Source organism: Tachypleus tridentatus, chromosome 1 (assembly GCF_004210375.1).
Source record: "Tachypleus tridentatus isolate NWPU-2018 chromosome 1, ASM421037v1, whole genome shotgun sequence".
NCBI classification, from domain to species: domain Eukaryota; kingdom Metazoa; phylum Arthropoda; class Merostomata; order Xiphosura; family Limulidae; genus Tachypleus; species Tachypleus tridentatus.
Genome location: NC_134825.1, coordinates 4,483,684 through 4,509,080, shown reverse-complemented (window position 1 = coordinate 4,509,080; position 25,397 = coordinate 4,483,684). Strand labels below are relative to the sequence as shown.

The 25,397-nt window shown below is 32.7% G+C and overlaps 1 protein-coding gene across 3 annotated transcripts in view; it reads left to right on the top strand.

The window, feature by feature from the left end:
- Positions 1 to 24,697, top strand: part of LOC143233340 (uncharacterized) — a 209,011-nt gene extending 184,314 nt beyond the window's left edge. For all 3 annotated transcript variants that reach the window (XM_076469530.1, XM_076469678.1, XM_076469605.1), the window contains exons 21-27: positions 9,283 to 9,341; positions 9,717 to 9,929; positions 10,640 to 10,762; positions 16,127 to 16,260; positions 18,199 to 18,329; positions 23,847 to 23,888; positions 24,484 to 24,697. In XM_076469530.1, coding sequence (XP_076325645.1) covers positions 9,283 to 9,341; positions 9,717 to 9,929; positions 10,640 to 10,762; positions 16,127 to 16,260; positions 18,199 to 18,329; positions 23,847 to 23,884 — 698 coding nt within the window. In that variant the 3' untranslated portion in view covers positions 23,885 to 23,888; positions 24,484 to 24,697. The remainder of the gene's footprint in view (positions 1 to 9,282; positions 9,342 to 9,716; positions 9,930 to 10,639; positions 10,763 to 16,126; positions 16,261 to 18,198; positions 18,330 to 23,846; positions 23,889 to 24,483) is intronic.
- The last annotated feature ends 700 nt before the right edge of the window (positions 24,698 to 25,397 follow it).

Sequence of the window (25,397 nt, the reverse complement as noted above, 5' to 3'; positions counted from 1 at the left end):
TTGCCATCATGCACAGCCCTTTTAAATTGTATCAGTTGTTGTAACTTAGGTTCATTGCCATCATGCACAGCCCTTTAAATTGTATCAGTTGTTATAACTTAGGTTCATTGCCATCATGCACAGTCCTTTTAAATTGTATCAGTTGTTGTAACTTCGGTTCATTGGCATCATGTACAGCCCTTTTAAATTGTATCAGTTGTTGTAACTTAGGTTCATTGCCATCATTTACAGCCCTTTTAAATTGTATCAGTTGTTGTAACTTAGGTTCATTGCCATCATGCACAGCCCTTTTAAATTGTATCAGTTGTTGTAACTTTGGTTCATTGCCATCATGTACAGCCCTTTTAAATTGTATCAGTTGTTGTAACTTAGGTTCATTGCCATCATGTACAGCCCTTTTAAATTGTATCAGTTGTTGTAACTTAGGTTCATTGCCATCATGCACAGCCCTTTTAAATTGTATCAGTTGTTGTAACTTAGGTTCATTGCCATCATGTACAGTCCTTTTAAATTGTATCAGTTGTTGTAACTTAGGTTCATTGCCATCATGCACAGCTCTTTTAAATTGTATCAGTTGTTGTAACTTAGGTTCATTGCCATCATGCACAGCCCTTTTAAATTGTATCAGTTGTTATAACTTAGGTTCATTGCCATCATGCACAGTCCTTTTAAATTGTATCAGTTGTTGTAACTTAGGTTCATTGCCATCATGCACAGCCCTTTTAAATTGTATCAGTTGTTGTAACTTAGGTTCATTGCCATCATGCACAGCCCTTTTAAATTGTATCAGTTGTTGTAACTTCGGTTCATTGCCATTATGTACAGCCCTTTTAAATTGTATCAGTTGTTGTAACTTAGGTTCATTGCCATCATGTACAGTCCTTTTAAATTGTATCAGTTGTTGTAACTTCGGTTCATTGCCATCATGTACAGCCCTTTTAAATTGTATCAGTTGTTGTAACTTAGGTTCATTTCCATCATGCACAGCCCTTTTAAATTGTATCAGTTGTTGTAACTTAGGTTCATTGCCATCATGCACAGTCCTTTTAAATTGTATCAGTTGTTGTAACTTCGGTTCATTGCCATCATGTACAGCCCTTTAAATTGTATCAGTTGTTGTAACTTAGGTTCATTGCCATCATGCACAGCCCTTTTAAATTGTATCAGTTGTTGTAACTTAGGTTCATTGCCATCATGTACAGCCCTTTTAAATTGTATCAGTTGTTGTAACTTAGGTTCATTGCCATCATGCACAGCCCTTTTAAATTGTATCAGTTGTTGTAACTTTGGTTCATTGCCATCATGTACAGCCCTTTTAAATTGTATCAGTTGTTGTAACTTAGGTTCATTGCCATCATGCACAGCCCTTTTAAATTGTATCAGTTGTTGTAACTTTTGTTCATTGCCATCATGTACAGCCCTTTTAAATTGTATCAGTTGTTGTAACTTAGGTTCATTGCCATCATGTACAGCCCTTTAAATTGTATCAGTTGTTGTAACTTAGGTTCATTGCCATCATGCACAGCCCTTTCAAATTGTATCAGTTGTTATAACTTAGGTTCATTGCCATCATGGACAGCCCTTTTAAATTGTATCAGTTGTTGTAACTTCGGTTCATTGCCATCATGCACAGCCCTTTTAAATAGTATCAGTTGTTGTAACTTCGGTTCATTGCCATCATGCACAGCCCTTTTAAATTGTATCATTTGTTGTAACTTCGGTTCATTGCCATCATGTACAGCCCTTTTAAATTGTATCAGTTGTTGTAACTTCGGTTCATTGCCATCATGCACAGCCCTTTTAAATTGTATCAGTTGTTGTAACTTCGGTTCATTGCCATCATGCACAGCCCTTTTAAATTGTATCAGTTGTTGTAACTTCGGTTCATTGCCATCATGCACAGCCCTTTTAAATTGTATCAGTTGTTGTAACTTAGGTTCATTGCCATCATGCACAGCCCTTTTAAATTGTATCAGTTGTTGTAACTTTGGTTCATTGCCATCATGTACAGCCCTTTTAAATTGTATCAGTTTTGTAACTTAGGTTCATTGCCATCATGCACAGCCCTTTTAAATTGTATCAGTTGTTGTAACTTAGGTTCATTGCCATCATGCACAGCCCTTTTAAATTGTATCAGTTGTTGTAACTTAGGTTCATTGCCATCATGCACAGCCCTTTTAAATTGTATCAGTTGTTGTAACTTAGGTTCATTGCCATCATGCACAGTCCTTTTAAATTGTATCAGTTGTTGTAACTTCGGTTCATTGCCATCATGCACAGCCCTTTTAAATTGTATCAGTTGTTGTAACTTAGGTTCATTGCCATCATGCACAGCCCTTTTAAATTGTATCAGTTGTTGTAACTTCGGTTCATTGCCATCATGTACAGCCCTTTTAAATTGTATCAGTTGTTGTAACTTAGGTTCATTGCCATCATGCACAGCCCTTTTAAATTGTATCAGTTGTTGTAACTTAGGTTCATTGCCATCATGCACAGCCCTTTTAAATTGTATCAGTTGTTGTAACTTAGGTTCATTGCCATCATGCACAGCCCTTTTAAATTGTATCAGTTGTTGTAACTTAGGTTCATTGCCATCATGTACAGTCCTTTTAAATTGTATCAGTTGTTGTAACTTAGGTTCATTGCCATCATGCACAGCCCTTTTAAATTGTATCAGTTGTTATAACTTAGGTTCATTGCCATCATGCACAGTCCTTTTAAATTGTATCAGTTGTTGTAACTTCGGTTCATTGCCATCATGTACAGCCCTTTTAAATTGTATCAGTTGTTGTAACTTAGGTTCATTGCCATCATTTACAGCCCTTTTAAATTGTATCAGTTGTTGTAACTTAGGTTCATTGCCATCATGCACAGCCCTTTTAAATTGTATCAGTTGTTGTAACTTTGGTTCATTGCCATCATGTACAGCCCTTTAAATTGTATCAGTTGTTGTAACTTAGGTTCATTGCCATCATGTACAGCCCTTTTAAATTGTATCAGTTGTTGTAACTTAGGTTCATTGCCATCATGCACAGACCTTTTAAATTGTATCAGTTGTTGTAACTTAGGTTCATTGCCATCATGTACAGTCCTTTTAAATTGTATCAGTTGTTGTAACTTAGGTTCATTGCCATCATGCACAGCCCTTTTAAATTGTATCAGTTGTTGTAACTTCGGTTCATTGCCATCATGTACAGCCCTTTTAAATTGTATCAGTTGTTGTAACTTAGGTTCATTGCCATCATGCACAGTCCTTTTAAATTGTATCAGTTGTTGTAACTTAGGTTCATTGCCATCATGCACAGCCCTTTTAAATTGTATCAGTTGTTATAACTTAGGTTCATTGCCATCATGCACAGTCCTTTTAAATTGTATCAGTTGTTGTAACTTCGGTTCATTGCCATCATGTACAGCCCTTTTAAATTGTATCAGTTGTTGTAACTTAGGTTCATTGCCATCATTTACAGCCCTTTTAAATTGTATCAGTTGTTGTAACTTAGGTTCATTGCCATCATGCACAGCCCTTTTAAATTGTATCAGTTGTTGTAACTTTGGTTCATTGCCATCATGTACAGCCCTTTTAAATTGTATCAGTTGTTGTAACTTAGGTTCATTGCCATCATGTACAGCCCTTTTAAATTGTATCAGTTGTTGTAACTTAGGTTCATTGCCATCATGCACAGACCTTTTAAATTGTATCAGTTGTTGTAACTTAGGTTCATTGCCATCATGTACAGTCCTTTTAAATTGTATCAGTTGTTGTAACTTAGGTTCATTGCCATCATGCACAGCCCTTTTAAATTGTATCAGTTGTTGTAACTTCTGGTTCATTGCCATCATGTACAGCCCTTTTAAATTGTATCAGTTGTTGTAACTTAGGTTCATTGCCATCATGCACAGTCCTTTTAAATTGTATCAGTTGTTGTAACTTCGGTTCATTGGCATCATGTACAGCCCTTTTAAATTGTATCAGTTGTTGTAACTTAGGTTCATTGCCATCATGTACAGCCCTTTTAAATTGTATCAGTTGTTGTAACTTCGGTTCATTGCCATCATGCACAGCCCTTTTAAATTGTATCAGTTGTTGTAACTTCGGTTCATTGCCATCATGCACACCCCTTTTAAATTGTATCAGTTGTTGTAACTTTGGTTCATTGCCATCATGTACAGCCCTTTTAAATTGTATCAGTTGTTGTAACTTCAGTTCATTGCCATCATGTACAGCCCTTTTAAATTGTATCAGTTGTTGTAACTTAGGTTCATTTCCATCATGCACAGCCCTTTTAAATTGTATCAGTTGTTGTAACTTAGGTTCATTGCCATCATGCACAGTCCTTTTAAATTGTATCAGTTGTTGTAACTTGGTTCATTGCCATCATGTACAGCCCTTTAAATTGTATCAGTTGTTGTAACTTAGGTTCATTGCCATCATGCACAGCCCTTTTAAATTGTATCAGTTGTTGTAACTTAGGTTCATTGCCATCATGTACAGCCCTTTTAAATTGTATCAGTTGTTGTAACTTAGGTTCATTGCCATCATGCACAGCCCTTTTAAATTGTATCAGTTGTTGTAACTTTGGTTCATTGCCATCATGTACAGCCCTTTTAAATTGTATCAGTTGTTGTAACTTAGGTTCATTGCCATCATGTACAGCCCTTTTAAATTGTATCAGTTGTTGTAACTTAGGTTCATTGCCATCATGTACAGCCCTTTTAAATTGTATCAGTTGTTGTAACTTAGGTTCATTGCCATCATGCACAGCCCTTTCAAATTGTATCAGTTGTTATAACTTAGGTTCATTGCCATCATGTACAGCCCTTTTAAATTGTATCAGTTGTTGTAACTTCGGTTCATTGCCATCATGCACAGCCCTTTTAAATAGTATCAGTTGTTGTAACTTCGGTTCATTGCCATCATGCACAGCCCTTTTAAATTGTATCATTTGTTGTAACTTTGGTTCATTGCCATCATGTACAGCCCTTTTAAATTGTATCAGTTGTTGTAACTTCGGTTCATTGCCATCATGTACAGCCCTTTTAAATTGTATCAGTTGTTGTAACTTCGGTTCATTGCCATCATGTACAGCCCTTTTAAATTGTATCAGTTGTTGTAACTTCGGTTCATTGCCATCATGTACAGTCCTTTTAAATTGTATCAGTTGTTGTAACTTCGGTTCATTGCCATCATGCACAGCCCTTTTAAATTGTATCAGTTGTTGTAACATCGGTTCATTGCCATCATGCACAGCCCTTTTAAATTGTATCAGTTGTTGTAACTTCGGTTCATTGCCATCATGCACAGCCCTTTTAAATTGTATCAGTTGTTGTAACTTCGGTTCATTGCCATCATGCACAGCCCTTTTAAATTGTATCAGTTGTTGTAACTTCGGTTCATTGCCATCATGCACAGCCCTTTAAATTGTATCAGTTGTTGTAACTTTGGTTCATTGCCATCATGTACAGCCCTTTTAAATTGTATCAGTTTTGTAACTTAGGTTCATTGCCATCATGCACAGCCCTTTTAAATTGTATCAGTTGTTGTAACTTAGGTTCATTGCCATCATGCACAGCCCTTTTAAATTGTATCAGTTGTTGTAACTTAGGTTCATTGCCATCATGTACAGCCCTTTTAAATTGTATCAGGTGTTGTAACTTCGGTTTATTGCCGTCATGTACAGCCCTTTTAAATTGTATCAGTTGTTGTAACTTAGGTTTGTTGCCATCATGTACAGCTCTTTTAAATGGTATTTTATTTTCAGTGTGTTTATTAGTTCATTTGTGAACTGTCTTAGGTCAAACATGTAACACCTTTTTAGTAAAACTGGGTTATTAGTGGTATTTGCTAATCAATTAATGAACAGATCTATTATTTTTATAATTGACAGACAATATTATTTTTATAGCAGGGTGCCTTTGGAATAGGCTGCCTTCAGATGTTGTAGAGGCAGTAAATTTAAGTGAGTTTCATAACAAACTTGGTAACTACATGAATGATAAAAATTAGCTTTAAGATTTTTGTTTTATATATTTTTAAATTTATTTATCTTATAGTTTTAGTTGAGTTCACTAGATGACACAGCAGTGATGGACTAATAGATATTTTGCCCTTTAACATTATTTTGTGTTATGGTTTTAGTGTATTTTTCTGGCATCAAACTAACACAAGTTTAATTTTCTGGTTATTTATATTCTTGATTTGTATCCTTAAAGTTTTTTATACTAGACCTTTTGTTTTTCATATTCAGTTGGTGTATGTTTCATTTTTTAATTGCATGTAGCCTACACATGTTATTTATTATTCTTATCACTAACTAATGTCATTTAATGCACACCTTTATCTTATATTCACTATTAATATTTAGTCACTGTTTTACAGCATATTTAATAACATAATCTTTTCTTCATATATTTAAATAGAATTCATTCATTCCTTCTAGTATATGTAATAAAGTTTATTTGAAATAGTTTAAAACAGGGTTATTGAACACATTGTACTGTAACAAAAATAAGGTTACATAATTTCAACTGTAAGTTTTTGACTATGTAATAATTAAGAATACATTAAATGTATTGGTTGGAGTAATGTTGGAAAGTTTTAAAAATAAAATATCTCGTATTGTCTGAATTTGCTAGAGGCCATTATAATGTTCCAAATTATATGATTATAAATGATACAAGATAGAACATGCATTGTATCTATCATATATATTCTTTAAAGGTAAGAACTTATTTTATTTTCATAATTTCAAATTCTAATACATGGAAAAATGTTTTTCCCAGAGACAGCATAAATTTTGTGTTATAAATCATTTTAAAACACCAAACCTTAGAACTTGATGTGTGAAGAAATGCCTGTTATGCACTCATGGCTAGATATTTATTAATATGCCTGTCAGAAATCTTAATATCCATACTTTTGCTGTACTAACTTGAAAGGAATACGGGCTGAAATGCCATGATATAAGATGCGCTCAAATCATAGGATGTTACAGGTTTATTAAAATTTTAAAATTAGACTAACAGAAATTTCTCAAGACTCAGTAGTACAAAGTAATTGAAACTGTTGTCTGTGAGGGGGAGAGGTATGTTTGAGGGGGAGGGGTATGTTTGAGGGGGAGAGGTATGTTACTTAACACATTTACAGCAAACCTCTTCTATGAAAATCAATCAGTAGTTATGACACCATTTATACATCTGTCTTTGTTTGTGATTAGTTCTTGTATTTTAAAAGAATGTTCTTTATTAGGAAGTATAGACTTGTGAACTTTAAAGTTAGAACTGACATATTCTTTGTTTTAATGTCTGTTGTCATAAAGACATCTTAATTGATACACAATTTTATATTATTACTGTTCCAACATATTTCACATTTTATAAATTTGAAAACCACATGTCTTTAAATACTTAAGTATTACTTTAGTATAAGGTTCATTTATTCTGGTAAGTAGTTTTGTGTGTGCCTAGCCTTATATGTATATTAGATTTTACCCACAGTTCTGGTAAGTGGTTTTGTGTGTGCCTAGCCTTCTTGACTACTTATATGTATTAGATTTTACTCACAATTCTGATAAGTGGTTCTGTGTGTGCCTAGTCTTCTTGACTATTTATATATATTAGATTTTACCCACAGTTCTGGTAAGTGGTTTGTGTGTGCCTAGCCTTCTTGACTACTTATATGTATTAGATTTTACTCACAGTTCTGATAAGTAGTTTTGTATGTGCCTAGCCTTATATGTATATTAGATTTTACCCACAGTTCTGGTAAGTGGTTTTGTGTGTGCCTAGCCTTCTTGACTACTTATATGTATTAGATTTTACTCACAGTTCTGATAAGTAGTTTTGTATGTGCCTAGCCTTATATGTATATTAGATTTTACCCACAGTTCTGATAAGTGGTTTTGTGTGTGCCTAGCCTTCTTGACTATTTATATATATTAGATTTTACCCACAGTTCTGATAAGTGGTTTTGTGTGTGCCTAGCCTTCTTGACTACTTATAATGTGCATTAGATTTTACCCACAGTTCTGATAAGTGGTTTTGTGTGTGCCTAGCCTTCTTGACTATTTATATATATTAGATTTTACCCACATTTCTGATAAGTGGTTTGTGTGTGTGCCTAGCCTTCTTGACTATTTATATATATTAGATTTTACCCACAGTTCTGATAAGTGGTTTTGTGTGTGCCTAGCCTTCTTGACTACTTATATGTATTAGATTTTACCCACAGTTCTGATAAGTGGTTTTGTGTGTGCCTAGCCTTCTTGACTACTTATATGTATTAGATTTTACCCACAGTTCTGATAAGTGGTTTTGTGTGTGCCTAGCCTCTTGACTATTTATATATATTAGATTTTACCCACAGTTCTGATAAGTGGTTTTGTGTGTGCCTAGCCTTCTTGACTACTTATATGTATTAGATTTTACCCACAGTTCTGATAAGTGGTTTTGTGTGTGCCTAGCCTTCTTGACTACTTATATGTATTAGATTTTACCCACAGTTCTGATAAGTGGTTTTGTGTGTGCCTAGCCTTCTTGACTACTTATATGTATTAGATTTTACCCACAGTTCTGATAAGTGGTTTTGTGTGTGCCTAGCCTTCTTGACTATTTATATGTATTAGATTTTACCCACAGTTCTGATAAGTGGTTTTGTGTGTGCCTAGCCTTCTTGACTATTTATATATATTAGATTTTACCCACAGTTCTGATAAGTGGTTTTGTGTGTGCCTAGCCTTCTTGACTACTTATATGTATTAGATTTTACCCACAGTTCTGATAAGTGGTTTTGTGTGTGCCTAGCCTTCTTGACTACTTATATGTATTAGATTTTACCCACAGTTCTGATAAGTGGTTTTGTGTGTGCCTAGCCTTCTTGACTACTTATACGTATTAGATTTTACCCACAGTTCTGATAAGTGGTTTTGTGTGTGCCTAGCCTTCTTGACTATTTATATATATTAGATTTTACCCACAGTTCTGATAAGTGGTTTTGTGTGTGCCTAGCCTTCTTGACTATTTATATATATTAGATTTTACCCACAGTTCTGATAAGTGGTTTTGTGTGTGCCTAGCCTTCTTGACTATTTATATATATTAGATTTTACCCACAGTTCTGATAAGTGGTTTTGTGTATGCCTAGCCTTCTTGACTACTTATATATATATATAACTTGTAAACACTCTAGAATTTAATTTATGGAAATGATAACTTTTGGCAGAAATAAATTATCATTGATAATGCTTGTTTTTATGATTCTTCAACCACATGACTAATTTATTCAAGGTGAGACTCCTGTTCCACATCGACCCACTTCCCTTTTTTCACCAATCCACACAGTCCAAGTAAGCAATAAGATTTATCTAAAAGTTCTTTGTTTTCATCATATTTAGATGTCTGAAATCACTTCATTTTGTTTTTCTTTTGTTATAAAAATATATTTTAAACTTTGTATAATCTGTGTCTCAGTAAAAGCCTTATGCTTCTTACCTGAAATCTACACTTTTCAAACCATTGACTTATTACCAAACCAGGTATTTTTGCTGTAAGTGATACTAAGTCTAAATATATATTTAAAAAAATATATAAGCTTAGCTCAACGGTGGGACAAGTTATAAATGAAAAACTAAAATAGTGGGATAAATGACTTACTGTATAAAATATGTTGTATACAAAAATTAAATATTCTGTGAGTTTGACTTAAAATATACTTTATACAGACCCATAGGAAGACCTTAAGTGCCCATGAACGATTGTTTGGAGGGGTCTCTACTTCTCTTTCCACGTCTTCCACAGAGCGCAAGTCAACTAATTCTCGCCCTCAGATGAGCCCAAGACATTTTGTACAGGCACATAGGAAACCAAAAAGGAGACATCATACAATTACAGGTACTGGATCCCAACCACTAGTTGACCAGTCATCTCCCAGAATGGTGAGTTAAATGCTGGAAGTGTGAAAGATTTGATCACATGACATAGTGTAGCTTGTAATTGGATCACAGTTTGTCTGTGACACGTGATCTCTAAGAAATGAAATTAATATTATAACTAAGGTTGATTTTGTTACTTTATGTAGTATAAATTGTGTGTTTGGTCACAACCAGTCATTCCTGAGAATGATGAATTACATGTCATAACATAAATCTAAACTATAGCAGGTGTAATCAGAATATATATAAAAAATTTATATTTGATCCCAGGTACTGCTTGATCATGTAATAGTGAAGTGTTCACCACACTTTACTTGATATTAAGCTTTGTGAACTTCCTTGTTTGACCACCTGATGTATTGGTCAGTTTTTTTAAAGAACTGTTCTGTTTTATTTAATGTTGATTCATAATTTTGGTGTCTGTAATGTAACTACAAATAATTATGCTGTTAAGGTATGTGGCCTTGAACTAGGGACTCTCTGTTTTATTAATTTAAAAAGCTCACGCTACTAAATTCAACATCTGTCACAAAACAGCAAGCTCATGTGATAAAAGTTTGAATGAACATGTAATAACTATGACCATGTACACTGTTATTTTATTTTCTGGAAACTAGTACTTTCCATTCTTACATAATTGCAAGTTCATTGATATTAGTATGCTTTCTTGAATTTGTTTTGATTTCATTCATATTTTTAAATCTGTTTTTAAGTTTGGTCATTCTTCACGTTATTGTCACATGGACCGTTATTCACGCACAGCGAGTACACCTGATATTGTACGTAGCACAATCAGAAGATCTGAAATATTTGATGAAAAACTTATTGATAGAGAAGTAAGTTTTATAGTAATTTGTTCTTATGAAAATGTACCTTAATATGTAATATTGCATAGCTTTATTTGTAATTAGAATTTTAAATTTTGAATTATAATAAGTGGCATTGCTATAAAGTGAGATATTTTAATAATAACCATTTCTCTAATTTTTGTTGCTCATTAGAAGTGCTGCAAAGACCATATTATTTGATCTCCCAGGTAAAATGGTTTACATCAGTACTCACAACTGAAGTAATTTCTCATTAACGATATATAAATTAAGTTTTATATTTATATCTAAAATATACTGATAATCTCTTATCATAAATGAATAGCTTAAGACCTTCTCCAGATAAATAAATTATTTTTTTTATTGTAATTACTGCTTCTGTGAAATGGAAGATAATTATGTTTTGTAGCAAATAACAACTATAGATAAATATTAATAATTTAAAGATAACTACTTTTGACAACTAGAGTGAAAAATACTTATTACTTGTAGTTCTGAGTATATGATGTCATTGTGTTGTATGAATGTGTACAAACTGTGGATTAATGTTGTGTGTGTATATATATATCAAGGTCTCTGGTGTTTTGTATGCATGTAATTATTACAGCATATTACATTTTGTGGAAACCAGTCAAAGAGAAGTATATACATGTGGACACTTAGCAATTGTGTATGAGATATATTGGTTTTATATTTTATTCTTATACTGATAAAAGACTATTTTTAAAATGAATATTTGATTAATATATACACACTTTTTGCTGTGTTTTACTTCTGATGTAAGAAAGTGGTTCTAAAAACTACAAATGATAGCTAAGTTATATGAAAATAACTATCAATCTATTTTTGTCACTTTCTTGTCACAAGCTCAAATTTGTGCCAGACCCTATCTGTGAATTTTGTAATTTATGCTCTTTGGTGAGTTAGGTGTAAATCTAATTTCTTTGACAGATTAGATGTAGAGCTACATTCTTTGGTGAAATAGATGTTTAGTTACATGCTTTGGTGAACTAGATGTCAAGCTAAATGCTTTTGAGACCTAGATGTGTAGCTACATGCTTTGGTGAATTAGATGTCTAGCTTCATGCTTTGGTGAACTACATGTATACCTACATGCTTTTGTGACCTAGATGTATAGCTACGTGCATTGGTGAACTAGATGTGTAGCTACATGCTTTGGTGAGGTGGTAATCTATGCCAGTATTGTTTAACAATATGTTAGTGATATGTTGATGAGGTAATAATCTATGCCAGTATTGTTTAACAATATGTTAGTGATATGTTGATGAGGTAGTGATGTATGTAAGTATTGTTTAAAATACATTAGTGGTATGTTGAGGAGGTAGTAATACATGTCAGTATTGTTTAACAATACATTAGTAGTAATGTATATCAGTATAGTTTAATAATATGTTAGTGGTATATTGATAAGGTAGTACTGTATGTCAGTGTTGTTTAACAATACACTGCTGGCCAAAATCTTAAGGCCAATAAACATAAAGAAAAAATATGCATTTTGCATTGTTAGACTCAACCACTTATTTGAGTAGAGCTTTGAAAGATGAAAATAAGAAAAGGGAAAATAAAATAGCATTTAATAGAGAATATTTGAACACTATGAAATTAGCCTAAATACTAGCTGGTCAAAAGTCTAAGACCATACCAAAAAGAAGGCCTAAACAGGGTTGAAAATGCTCAGCAGTGAGTTACACGGTTGTCATAGTGAATAACTTCAAACATTTGCTTTGGAATGGTCGATATAAGGATTTGCAGAAGGCTGGCTGGAATGTTATTCTAGGTGGTGAAGATGGCTTCACGAAGATCACTCACTGTTTGGAATTGATGTCCATTTCTATAGACTTCCCTTCCCATCCACCCCGAAACATTTTCATTGGGGTTCAGTTCAGGCAAACACGCTGGATGGTCCAAAAGAATCATGTTATTTGCCATGAAAAAAGTCCTTTGTCCTGTGGGCATTGTGGATTGCAGTGTTGTCCTGCTGAAAGACCCAGTCATTTCCACACAAGCAAGGGCCTTCAGTCAATAAGGATGCTCTCTCCAACATGCCAATGTAGCCAGCTGCTATTTGATGACCCTGTAAAACCTGAAGCTCCATTGTTCCATGGAAGGAGAAAGCACCCCAGATCATGATTGAACCTCCTCCGCTGTGTCATATAGCAAACATCTCCGGTGGGATATCCTTAATATGCCAGTAACGTTGGAAGACATCTGGACCATCCAGGTTAAATTTTTTCTCATCAGAGAACAAAACCTTCATCCACTTTTCTATGTCCCATGATTGGTGCTTCTCAGCAAAGTTTAACTGAACTGTTTCGTGGTGTGGAAGGAGGCATGGCCTTTAAAGACGTTTACGGGTTTTAGCACCTTTCTTTTGTAGATGCTATCCTATTGTTCTTGAGCTGCATTATGCATCCGTAAGGGCCTTAATCTGGTTCGACGATCAGCTGGTGTCTTGCCAGACAATCCGTCGAATCCTCCTGCTAAACGCAGTCAAACGTTTCTTGGGCTGACCACTTGAAATTCTCATTCCTTATCCCTCAGTGTCTTTTACGAAATTTGCAACAGCAGTTTTACTACGCCCAATCTCACCAGCGATGGCACGTTGAGAGTGACCTTGCTTTTGCAGCTCGACAATTCTGCTACGTTCAAACCCTGTCAACGTCTTCGCCTTTGCCATGTTTTTACCCAATGTAACACAGGAAATGTCAGTGGGAGGTGTTAACAACACTGATGCTTGAACACAGATAACTAAATTTCGTTACGTGTTTACCAATTAACACTTGGTTTCAGTGTAGTCTTAAACTTTTGACCAGCTAGTATTTAGGCTAATTTCATAGTGTTCACATTTCCCTATTAAATACTAAAAAATTTTTATTTTTATTTTCTCTTTTCTTATTTTCCTTTTTCGAAGCTCTACTCAAATAAGTGGTTGAGTCTAACAATGCAAAATGCATATTTTTTCTTTATGCTCATTTGCCTTAAGATTTTGGCCATCAGTGTATGTTAATGGTATGTTGATGAAGTAGTAATGTATGTCAGTATTGTTTAACAATATGTTAGTGGTATGTTAATGAGGTAGTAATGTATATCAGTATTGTTAAACTAGACGTCTAACTACATGCTTTGGTGAACTAGATGTGTAGTTTAATGAGGTAGTAATGTATGTAAGTATTGTTTAACAATATGTTAGTGGTATGTTGATGAGGTAATAATGTATGTTAGTATTGTTTAACAATATGTTAGTGGTATGTTAATGAGGTAATAATGTATGTTAGTATTGTTTAACAATATGTTAGTAGTATGTTAATGAGGTAATAATGTATGTTAGTATTGTTTAACAATATGTTAGTAGTATGTTAATGAGGTAATAATGTATTAAATATTGTTTAACAATATGTTAGTTGTATGTTAATGAGGTAATAATGTATGTTAGTATTGTTTAACAATATGTTAGTAGTATGTTAATGAGGTAATGTATTAAGTATTGTTTAACAATATGTTAGTAGTATGTTAATGAGGTAATAATGTATTAAGTATTGTTTAACAATATGTTAGTAGTATGTTAATGAGGTAATAATGTATTAAGTATTGTTTAACAATATGTTAGTAGTATGTTAATGAGGTAATAATGTATTAAGTATTGTTTAACAATATGTTAGTGGTATGTTAACGTGGTAATAATGTATTAAGCTATTGTTTAACAACATGTTAGTAGTATGTTAACGAGGCAATAATGCATTAAGTATTGTTTAACAACATGTTAGTAGTATGTTAACGAGGTAATAATGTATTAAGTATTGTTTAACAATATGTTAGTGGTATGTTAATGAGGTAATAATGTATTAAGTATTGTTTAACAATATGTTAGTGGTATGTTAATGTGGTAATAATGTATTAAGTATTGTTTAACAATATGTTAGTAGTATGTTAATGAGGTAATAATGTATTAAGTATTGTTTAACAATATGTTAGTAGTATGTTAACGAGGCAATAATGTATTAAGTATTGTTTAACAACATGTTAGTGGTATGTTAATGTGGTAATAATGTATTAAGTATTGTTTAACAATATGTTAGTAGTATGTTAATGAGGTAATAATGTATTAAGTATTGTTTAACAATATGTTAGTAGTATGTTAATGAGGTAATAATGTATTAAGTATTGTTTAACAATATGTTAGTGGTATGTTAATGAGGTAATAATGTATTAAGTATTGTTTAACAATATGTTAGTGGTATGTTAATGTGGTAATAATGTATTAAGTATTGTTTAACAATATGTTAGTAGTATGTTAATGAGGTAATAATGTATTAAGTATTGTTTAACAATATGTTAGTAGTATGTTAATGAGGTAATAATGTATTAAGTATTGTTTAACAATATGTTAGTGGTATGTTAATGAGGTAATAATGTATGTTAGTATTGTTTAACAATATGTTAGTAGTATGTTAATGAGGTAATAATGCATTAAGTACTGTTTAACAATATGTTAGTGGTATGTTAATGAGGTAATAATGTATGTTAGTATTGTTTAACAATATGTTAGTAGTATGTTAATGAGGTACTAATGTATGTTAGTATTGTTTAACAATATGTTAGTAGTATGTTAATGAGGTAATAATGTATTAAATATTGTTTAACAATATGTTAGTTGTATGTTAATGAGGTAATAATGTATGTTAGTATTTTTTGTGGAGTCTTTACTTTACACCTGCATATTTTAGGTGAATTAATAATGTATGTATTTTATGAAGTGGCGGTGTGTGTGCACAGTGTTTTGTGGGCTATGTATTGTACACCTGTTTTGTTTGATGAACTGGTAATGACATATTAACACTGTTTTTTGAACTGGTAGAGATATACCTGCATTTTTTGTTAAAGTAGTAGTGGTATATCAACAACTGATTAGCTGGGAATTGTATATCAGTATTAATAATGTGTTAGTGGTATATTGATGATGTAATGGGTGTACAGTGTTTGACGGGCTACCTAATGGTGATGTATATTTTTATAAATTTTCTATTTAATGTTTATTTTATAGTTATCTATGTCATTGTCTATAAAGTAATAATAAAAAGACAGACAAAACTACACAAAAAGCAAGGTCACATTTCAAGGTTTTTGAGCTGTCACACTAGTGTGAGAATGAGCAGGAATTGTTTTGAGAATGGGCAGGAATTGTTTTTCTGTTAACATTGCCTGTTTTTCTCTTCTTGCTGTTAACCATCCAATGTAAATTTATCTGTCTTACAGCTGTGGTTGTGTCAAAAGTATAATAAAACTGATTAAATGTAAGGTGTGTGGCTTTAGAGTTTGTTTATAGTTTCTGGTTTTAAATAAAACTTTTTCCAGCTTGGTCTTCCTCAAAAAATTGACATTCCTGAACGTTACATAGAAGATGAGCCAGAAATGTTGTCAGTTGCAGAAAAACTTAAGAGAGACCTCAAAGCAGAAAATATAAGGAAGATGCTATCGGAAAGCACAACGTAAATATTTTAGTCTTTCAATAAATGTCTTTCTTTGTAACTACAATGTGAGCTTATAAAATATATAATATATTCTTGTCATGGTAAATAGTCTTACATGTAATTATTAATTAATTAAATATCTTTTTATCAACAAAAACATCAAACTTTACACATTATCTATACTACGTGAGAAGAGAGCCATTGTTGTTATACTCATTTCTATACTGAACAATGATTATATAATAACAGGATCCAAGGGGATGACTGATGATGATCTTAAACTTGACGGGCCTCTCTTGTTGATTATAATTTTTATGCAAGGTGCTTCCACTGGACGTTTACTGTTTGATGGTCTGTACTTGGTAGAATCTGTTGTAACCCAAGGCACTTCTTGTGGATGTTTTTTTTCTTGGTAGACTGCACCTCACCTAATTTTCTTTGTCAAGATTACTTCTCTCTTGATGTTGCCCAGGTAGACTGCACTTGTTGATCTCTATATTGTTCTTTCCCCAGGTGGACTGCTCTTGGCATAACCTGATGTATCCCAAGATGCTTCCCCTGGATGCTTTTGCTCATACAGACAACTCTTATCCAAAGCATTTCCCCTGAGTTCCACTGGGTGTTTTTACCTAGATGGACTGCATTTGACAAAATTCAGCATATCTCAATGTGCATCCCCTTTGTGACCTTTTCCAGGGCAGACCACACCTGACCTATTCATGTATGATTCATGGTCCTTTAGCCCTGACCACATCTGATTATTTCATTTTTTTCTGTCACTAATACTATGGCTCACTATCACTATGTTGAGTACTACGTCTTGCTACATATGTAGCTGGCATGTTTACAACAGTCTGGTCCTGAAGAACCTCACAATCACACTTATACCTCTTATTGTTTTTTGTATAATCATATGTATCCAAGATGCTTCCCCTAAGTCTTGTTTTGGCCAAGAGCAGTGCACTTGCTAACTACAGTTTGTTATACAAGGTGTTTCCATTGGATAGGCTGCACTTGATGTACTCCAATGTAACCCAAGGCACACTACCATTGACAGATATTTATTCGGGCTTGTGGTCACTCACACGGTAGACCTTTCGTGTTTGTCCGTGCTGTGCTGTTTCAAGTCATAGTTATTTAGCTGATTTGGTGCTTTATGTCTCTTTCCTGAATACATTTGTACCTGCCTGTTCTGTTTCACATTCTCTGTATTGCTGTGTTGATTACTGAACAAAGAACATACCTGTTCCAGAAGTAGTGCTCCACCATACAGGTGTGCTTCCTTTTCAGTGCATTCTCTTTCCACTTGATTGAATATTGAGGCACCTTCAGCAGCCTGTCCACCTATGTAATGTGGGATTCTAGCTTTGGATGAGAGATGGGAAGACTGTTTTTTAAGTTAACAGTTTCTTGTGCTGAATGTATTTCTGATACATATACCTCCTCACACACACTTCCCACTGATATGCCAGTGTTTCTTGTTTGTACCTGCCAGTTCTTGAAAGTGAGGATTGTGGTGGAATAGTAGAGGGAGCTAGCTTTGATAATATAAATGGTAAAATGTGATTGGTGGAGGGTAGTTACATGAGCAACAAATGATCACAAATGGCACAAAACTGATGGAATATAAAAGAGAGGTGCTCTATTAGCAAAGAAAAGTCTTAGCAATGCATAGAAGACAAACCAGAATTGACATAGCTTTAGGTGAGTATAGGTAAGTACCTGTCAGAAATGTACTTTCGGTGTAAGAAATGTTAACTTCTGCTTGCCATAGTTATTGTATTAGTATCTGAATTTTTATATCTTTATTAATTTTGATATTTCGTTAAAAGTAATGATGAATATATTTTCCTTATAACTTTAGAAGTAAAAATGTTTCAGCAAGTGATAAAAGTGTTACGTCGAAAAATATCTATGAATTATCATATAAAGCTTGCTCTCGGAATTTCTTTACAGATTTGAAAAATCGTCTTTATCAGAAACAATGAAGAAAAAAATGGATGAAGAAAAGAAAAGAAGGGCCCGTCTATTAGCTCTTAACCATACTATAGCTAAGGAAGTCATGGAGAAAAGTAAAGTTGTAGCAAGTAAGATTACCAATACATTAGGGTCAACTAATTTATAAGGCAAAACACTAAAACCATTCAAGTCTAAAATCCACTATGTAAATAATTATGTATCACATACCAGCCATTCTGAGATACAAGTAAGATTACAAATACATTAGGGTCAACTAATTTATAAGGCAAAACACTAAAACCATTCAAGTGTAAAATCCACTATGTAAATAATTATGTATCACATACCAGCCATTCTGAGATACAAGTAAGATTACAAATACATTAGGGTCAACTAATTTATAAGGCAAAACACTAAAACCATTCAAGTCTAAAATCCACTATGTAAATAATTATGTATCACATACCAGCCATTCTGAGATACAAGTAAGATTACAAATACATTAGGGTCAACTAATTTATAAGGCAAAACACTAAAACCATTCAAGTGTAAAATCCACTATGTAAATAATTATGTATCACATACCAGCCATTCTGAGATACAAGTAAGATTACAAATACATTAGGGTCAACTAATTTATAAGGCAAAACACTAAAACCATTCAAGTCCAAAATCCACTATGTAAATAATTATGTATCACATACCAGCCATTCTGAGATACAAGTAAGATTACCAATACATTAGGGTCAACTAATTTATAAGGCAAAACATTAAAACCATTCAAGTCTAAAATCCACAATGTAAATAATTATGTATCACATACCAGCCATTCTGAGATACAAGTAAGATTACAAATACATTAGGGTCAACTAATTTATAAGGCAAAACACTAAAACCATTCAAGTCTAAAATCCACTATGTAAATAAATATGTATCACATACCAGCCATTCTGAGATACAAGTAAGATTACCAATACATTAGGGTTAACTAATTTATAAGGCAAAACACTAAAACCATTCAAGTGTAAAATCCACTATGTAAATAATTATGTATCACATACCAGCCATTCTGAGATACAAGTAAGATTACGAATACATTAGGGTCAACTAATTTATAAGGCAAAACACTAAAACCATTCAAGTCTAAAATCCACAATGTAAATAATTATGTATCACATACCAGCCATTCTGAGATACATTTTTATTTCAAGTGGGTTTCTCGTCATCAAGAATCTTGTTTTTGTTGTAGTTTATAAGTATGGAAAGTATGGAAATATTTTTTTCTAAGAGTGTGGTCTCTTGTTTTCTTTCATTGAGCTAACATACACAGTATTTGACAGTAGTACATATATTGTGAAGCTAGGCTATTAGGTAAACAAAATCAAGATGAGAACTGATATGTTTCATGGTATTATAAAAGTGTTAAAGAGAGAACAACGTTTCAACCTTCCTAGACCACCTGAAGATGACCTGGGAAGGTCAAAACGTTGTTCTCTCTTTATCAATAAAAGTGTTAATACCCATACCAGCTGTTCTGAGATACAGAAAGAGGATAAACTAAGTAGAGATTGGATGTTACAGATGTTAAGGTCATTATTCAATGAAGAAATGTTGTTGAGATGTATTGCTTTTAACGAACATCGTAAATGAAGTAAACAAGTATGTGTTCTTTTAGTATCAAACATTATGTATATCTGTATGTACAACAATGTAAATGCAGCAGAGCAAAGGTTCAAATAGTTTTATAAATATTTTGTTCCAAGAGATCAAAACATTGTTTTCAAATTAACTCTTTTAAAGGTAGATGAAATCTGATAGGAACCTTTCAGATGAACTATTTTCTAATTAATTTGTTTTTTAAACTCATAACAGTATATATATATTGTTGTTTTATTGCTCTTTAAACTGTATATAAATATTATTCACATTGTTATAAATCACTTGGGAAATGTCTAGCTCATATTATACTGTGAAATTACATTACTCACAGGCTGTTTGCATAAATGCTTTGTGAAATAATAATCAGTGATGTCGAGAAAACCCACTTGTAGAGAAATATATATGTAAAAACTTTCCCAACCCAAACGAGCCGTTTTTACATGTATGCTTTGTTAAATAGTTTTATTTTTATTAATTTGACCTAATCTAACCCTAACTTACCTGAAGGAGTCCCTATTTGTACAGTTAATTTATTTTATAATAGCAAATACAGAATGAATATTAAAAACAATAAATATAGTACTTATCTGTGCCTTATTCCTTTTTTTTTGCTTTTGACTGTCAATGACACTTAACCCTACTTTTTATGCTAATGATAGTAATGCACAAAATAATTTTTATTTAATTGAGTTATGAATATAGAATAATAACATGCACTTTAATTATCAAACTTTTTCTGTAGTAAGAGTCATTACAAATTCATCCAAGTTGGTCATTATCTTATCTGTGGGAATGAAGCTGCTACTAAAGGAGAAAATGGCAATTCTCTGTTTAGAACACAATGAAACATAATACCTCATTTCATAGATGAAAACCTTGGCTTTCTATTGGTTATAGATAATATAGAATTAAATATAAGATAGACACATTTTTGAAGAGAGAATGTGACAGGTGGGCATGACAAAATGGGTCTGATTTTCTATTTAATATCTCTGTAACCAAACAAGATCGAAAGCTATAAACGTTATGGTTTGCTGAGCAATGATGCTATTATAGTAAGTAATTTATGTTCAATTTCATACTTAATGGAGGGTTGGTAAATAGAGAAGATGTGATGCATACAGGAGATGTGTCATTTTTTTCACATTAAGGAAAATTCAGGATTTTTTGTAGTGTGTCAGTTCTTTCCTCTGAGTTACCCATTTTTAATATTCTTACTACCTCTGTAATGATACCTTGAATTGAACATAAATTATGTATTTATGGTATGGAATTTTGCTAAAACGTAATTCAAAGTTGTAACCCCCTTTCTTCTTGCTTCTCTAACAGAAAGTCAAACCCACATGTCATACCTTTCTGTGACACCCTGCCAATAATGACAGTAATTTTCAAACCCACATGTCATACCTTTCTGTGACACCCTGCCAATAATGACAATAATTTTTAAACCCACATGTCACACCTTTCTGTGACACCCTACCAATAATGACAGTAATTTCCAAACCCACATGTCATACCTTTCTGTGACACCCTGCCAATAATGACAGTAATTTTCAAACCCACATGTCATACCTTTCTGTGACACCCTGACAATAATGACAGTAATTTTCAAACCCACATGTCATACCTTTCTGTGACACCCTGACAATAATGACATTAATTTTCAAACCCACATGTCATACCTTTCTGTGACACTCTGCCAATAATGACAGTAATTTTCAAACCCACATGTCATACCTTTCTGTGACACCCTACCAATAATGACAGTAATTTTCAAACCCACGTCATACCTTTCTGTGACACCCTGCCAATAATGACAGTAATTTTCAAACCCACATGTCATACCTTTCTGTGACACCCTGCCAATAATGACAGTAATTTTCAAACCCACATGTCATACCTTTCTGTGACACCCTGCCAATAATGACAGTAATTTTCAAACCCACATGTCATACCTTTCTGTGACACCCTGCCAATAATGACAGTAATTTTCAAACCCACATGTCATACCTTTCTGTGACACCCTGCCAATAATGACAGTAATTTTCAAACCCACATGTCATACCTTTCTGTGACACCCTGCCAATAATGACAGTAATTTTCAGACCCACATGTCATACCTTTTTGTGACACCCTGCTAATAATGACAGCAATTTTCTCTGACATTTACTTTTGGATCATGTATAACCAATAAGAAAAGAATATGTTAACTTGTTCTTTTCATTATAAGGCTAACTCATTTTTCTGGGTTATTATGCATCAGTTTTAAAGTTTCTGAGGTCGTGTTAATCAGCCAAAGGAATCACTTAAACCAACTTATAGATCAATGTAAAAAGTGTGTTAGATTAAAATAGCTTTTAGAAGATTGTATTTTTTGTGCATTCTATTATTTTGTGTTCTAAGTTACACATTTGAAATCAAGGAAAGTACAAACAAGCAACCTATAAAATATTAGGGTTAACTTTTATCAAGACTTCTGTACTAAAGAACTGTGAGACTTGTATGTAAGTAAGGTTTTATTTATTGATATAACAGTAACTAAAATTTACAAGTTGAAACATATTATGCTGGATAAGAAAATGAAAAAAAAAATCTTTTAGGTATGCATGCATGATGTAACTCAGTATGTTGTTTACTGTAACATTGTGCTCTAGCCAGGTGATTTACTGATTTATTGTACTAGTTTCCTTAGATACAATGGAGAGAGTAATCAAGTTAAATAAAAGTAGCAATAAAAGATTAAAAGACTAGGTTTTAGGATAAATAATTGTAATATGTGTTGCAATATGCAGTCATTATACAAATAAACATACTTTTTATTTCACTTTATATGTTTCGGCTTTTAGCTACAGATGATTTCATTATAATTAGTGTTAGAGTAGAGACAATATACTAAAATGGCTGAAAAACTTTTGATATTTGTTTAAGAACCTGTATAGAGGCTATGTATATGAAAACTGTAATATGAATATAAAAATTATTTTTGTTCTTAATATGAAAAATGACCACTGAATCAGACTAGCTTTAAGTTCACAGTCAAATCTTTAGTAAAAATACTTTATTAAAAAATGGGATTTTTGTTTTCAGCAGACTTCTAATCTTTACGTAAACAGTATTAAACTTTATAGTTTGATGGTTGAAATAACTGAACTCATGTATGGAGAGTTAATATATCATACCTTATGATTCTGAATATTTGGACATGATAGACTTGAATAACCATCCACTTTGGTTTTGGATACAGTTTTTTATTGTATTGATATGTTTGAAGTAGTGGTAAACATATATTACCAGTTCATGTAATGGTTACATGTTTTGATATGTTTGAAGTAGTGGTAAAAATATTTTACAAGTTTATGTAATGGTTACATATTTTGATATGCTTGAAGTAGTGGTAAATATATATTACCAGTTCATGTAATGGTTACATGTTTTGATATGTTTGAAGTAGTGGTAAAAATATTTTACAAGTTTATGTAATGGTTACATATTTTGATATGCTTGAAGTAGTGGTAAATATATATTACCAGTTCATGTAATGGTTACATGTTTTGATATGTTTGAAGTAGTGGTAAAAATATTTTACAAGTTTATGTAATGATTACATATTTTGATATGCTTGAAGTAGTGGTAAACATTTATTACCAGTTTATGTAATGGTTACATGGTTTGATATGTTTGAAGTAGTGGTAAGCATGTATTAACAGTTTATGTAATGGTTACATAAAATAAAGATGCAAAATATTAAACAGAATGAAAGAAAAACAAACCAAAATGAGTTGCATGGGTGTTTGCATTAATAATTTAGAATAGAGAACTTTTGAATATCTTTATGTGATTTTTAATTAAACGTTTTCTTTGAATGAAAAGAATTGTATTGCATGTAACTCGAACTGCATGTTTTACTTTATTTTGTATTAATGAGGGACAAAGAGTTTCTTTTTGCATGCTTTATCTTATGTTTATAGTTAACTTTTCTTTTACAGCTCATGGCTTTAGACAAGAACAACCAAAGTTCCTATAATAAGGTTTGATTCACGTTTGTTGCTTATGATAGTCTTTCACACATGATTAAAATTTGTTTTCATGATCAAAGAAGGTAAGTTATGGACTCCAATATTCTTCTGAGAATTATCCTCTGGATGAGAAAGTTTGCAAGCAATGATATTTAGAGTTAAATACCACAAGCCATCTTCGGGTCAGGAGATGGTATACAGAAGTAATCTGTAATGTCTTTGTCCACCAACTGTCCTTTATTCAAAGGATTTGTTGTTTCTAATGTAATTGGCATCCATAACCAACCTTCTTTTTTTCTTGTTACTTTTGACATTTTAAGGTTTTTGAGATTTTAATTATTTTTCAAATACTTCAATAAAGAAATGCTAAGTAAGGAAGTCCAGTTAGTCTTAATTTAATTATAATTATGTGGATTTCTGTACGTGATGTTCTCAAAATATTCTGAATCATATTCCATAAGGCAACACTTTGTTCATAATTAAAATATTACATGGAAAGCTCTGGACTTAAAACATGGCCTGTAGTTTTATGTTGACGTATTACTTCAACCTCTTCTTTACTTTCGCTCACAAGTTCTTAGTAATAGTTCTTTTTGATTTAATGCAGTGATAGCAACCCTGGAACGTCTTGATCCTGAAACAATACAGCAGAAAAAGGAAGAAGATGAAGATGACAACGAAGACTGGAGTCCAGTGCAGCCTCTTCCCATCACACAACAGCGAAAACTACCTCACTTAAACTCAAGTCTGTCATGGGTAGCTATGGAGAAACTGAAGTGATGTTGGAAACTCTACATGAAAATAAAATAATATAAAACCTTATCTCATGTAGTATCATACTAATGATGTGTTTCAAATCATGGAATGTTTCCTCTAACCAGTAAAGCTAATTCATGCTTAAATTATGTAGATGGGTAAAAGGTACCTCCAGGCTTATGTTATACAAATAAAGGGGTAATTGTATAGATTCCTGTTTTAAGTGCCTGAAACTTTCAGTAGTGGTGAAAGAATGTGTTTATATTGATGTGCATCTTGGTGGTAGATAACAAAGAAAATGACAGGAGTGATAGTAATACATGTGTGATATTAAGGCTTGTGACTAAAGGTTGTTTCTGGTTGGTGTTTTTAGTTTGCAGCATTTTGAACGTGATAATAATAAAAGTACGTCACCGTGCTTCAGCAGATGAAACAATATTTGACATACTACAAAACACTGACATTCTTTTCTGAAATATAAATGTTTTGATATCTTTTTGTAGTTCAGTTACATCATAAATCTCTTTGTTGTACCACAGTAGTTCTCAAACCTAGGGTCAAAGAAGGCTTAGTTGCAGTTCAAAGTTTGGCAGAAAAGATATATGTAGTAAGCAGGACTGGTTGAAACAGATTTTCAGATAAATACGATTACTTATGTTCAAGACGCCTTTGAAAATATTTGGGGAGGTGCTGTTCTGTTACAGTTCATACAAAGTTGGGTAATATTAGTTGGAAACTGTAAAATTAAAACTGTAACATGAGATT